The sequence below is a fragment of the Lucilia cuprina genome, chromosome 6 (assembly GCF_022045245.1).
Source record: "Lucilia cuprina isolate Lc7/37 chromosome 6, ASM2204524v1, whole genome shotgun sequence".
NCBI lineage: Eukaryota > Metazoa > Arthropoda > Insecta > Diptera > Calliphoridae > Lucilia > Lucilia cuprina.
This window is the reverse complement of record NC_060954.1, coordinates 48,019,065-48,021,283: the sequence shown is the minus strand read 5'-3', so window position 1 is coordinate 48,021,283 and position 2,219 is coordinate 48,019,065. Positions and strand designations below refer to the sequence as shown.

The window sequence follows — 2,219 nt, the reverse complement described above, 5'->3', positions numbered from 1 at the left end:
CTAATCTATAGTCAAGACTATAGACTAATCTATAGTCAAGACTATAGACTAATCTATAGTCAAGACTATAGACTAATCTATAGTCAAGACTATAGACTAATCTATAGTTAAGACTATAGATTAATCTATAGCCAAGACTATAGAGTCTATAGTATAGACTCATCTATTACTGATCTTTTGTCAAGACTGTAGACTGAACGAAAGTATAAGGTAAATAAAATTGTAATTTAGTATAAATATTACCATACTTACCGAAAGTAGAAATGTCAAATCCAGTTCAAATATATCAAAAACCGAAACCGTATGTTTGCGAATCATTAACTGGAATAGGTAAGAGCTTACATTCCGTTCCATATCTAAAGTTTCGATAGGCAAACTATTAAGGATATAGATGGTACGACATTTCTAAAAATATGGAATCAAAATTATTATTCTTAATCGAATTTTTAGAGGACTGCTTAAATGGACTTGTTAAAACTATTTACACCTTATACTTACCTCATTAATAACACAATTATTCGACCATAAAATTATAATAATATTGAACGTATAGAGCATGAGACGAACAAATTTCAATAAAAATGATAATATAATACGCACATCGGGACTATCGAAATATTTATAGACCGAAAAGAATTGTATTGTCAAAATCATAAATGAATGAACAAACATCAGTATTAAAACAAAACGAAATATATTGATTATTTCACGCATTAATTGATCCAAATTAGCACTAATCTCGGTAAGTGTAATGAAGATATCGTAGTATTTTAAAGATTTTTTCAAATTGAATGCATAAAATTCTCGTTCATACCACAAAGAACTCGAAAGATGTGAAATATTCAAATTAGAAGAATTAAATGGAGTTAAACACATTTTAAAATCATTCAATATACTATTCGAATAGGAAATCATCAGTGATATAACACGCAATGTCAACCAATATAGACCCAGGTTGACATTAATCATAATATTGGGCAAATGATAGGCACAAAATATTTGTATAATTATATGATTGAGTTCATGATTATTTACGATATTAATTATAATGCAAATTATATAAAAGAAAAATATAAGAAATGTTAAGAATAAAATTTCCTTTATAAGTTGACGATATATCGGTGTCTGGGGTCGTAACTCGAAGCCACGACACATTTTCAATTGTTCATATAGACTGATATAGTTTTTAAATATTTCAAGGAATCTTGATTTATGAACGAAACTTATACAATAGATGCCCACCGGTATAATTGCATTAAAAATCAATTCACTGAGATAAAATCCTGTTTCTATTTTTGTCCAACTGAAGGGTAACATTTTCGTCTGTCGCAAACACATTACCCATATTAATATTAATAGAAATGAGCACCAAATTTGCTGTAAACGTATCAAAATTCTCGATGTTCCCATTATGGGCACTATTCCCAACAATTGACATATTAAACGTAGTATTTTTAAAATTTTAAATAATAAATCTCTATCTCTGACATTCGATTCCAATTCATTTTGTTGATTGAATTTTCTGTGGCATGTTTTGACTGCCATACTTTAAAAAGGACTTCAGCTAAAATCACTTCACAACTATCAACTGGTCATTTAGCATTTTGAAGTTTGGAAAGTTAGTATGTATATTTTTTTTTTTTGGGGGGGGGTGTAGAAGGGTGTTCAATAATTTTATTCTGTCATTCATTATACATGTTTAATTAAATTTAGTGAATTATTAATTATTTATAGAGTATTTATTTGTTGTCCGAAACAATTAGTCATTATTTATATATTTGTAAAGTGTTGATTTGACAATATACAATAAATACCCCATTTGATGATATCACTTCGTGTTTTTGAAAATTCTGCAACGAAATTTGACATACGTGAAGTTAAAGTGTCAAATTTAAAATATAGACCATTTTATAGTCAAGACTATAGACCATTCTATAGTCAAGACTATAGACCCTCCTATAGACAAGACTATAGACACTTCTATCTTCTATAGTAATGACTTTAGACCCTTCTATAGTCAAGTGTAAAGACCCCATGACTTCTATAGACCCTCCTATAGTCAAAACTATAGACCCTATAGACTAAACTACTGTCAAGACTATAGACTAATGTATCTATCTATCTATCTATCTATCTATCTATCTATCTATCTATCTATGTATCTACCTATCTATCTATCTATCTATCTATCTATCTATCTATCTATCTATCTATCTATC

At 28.6% G+C, this 2,219-nt stretch overlaps 1 protein-coding gene across 1 annotated transcript in view; it reads left to right on the top strand.

Annotated features, from left to right (window-relative positions):
- The first annotated feature begins 263 nt into the window (after positions 1 to 263).
- The window catches only part of LOC111684914 (acid-sensing ion channel 5), a 7,619-nt gene continuing 5,663 nt past the window's right edge, over positions 264 to 2,219 (top strand). The window contains exon 1 of the mRNA XM_046954142.1: positions 264 to 330. Within this exon, the coding sequence (XP_046810098.1) occupies positions 264 to 330 (67 nt within the window). The remainder of the gene's footprint in view (positions 331 to 2,219) is intronic.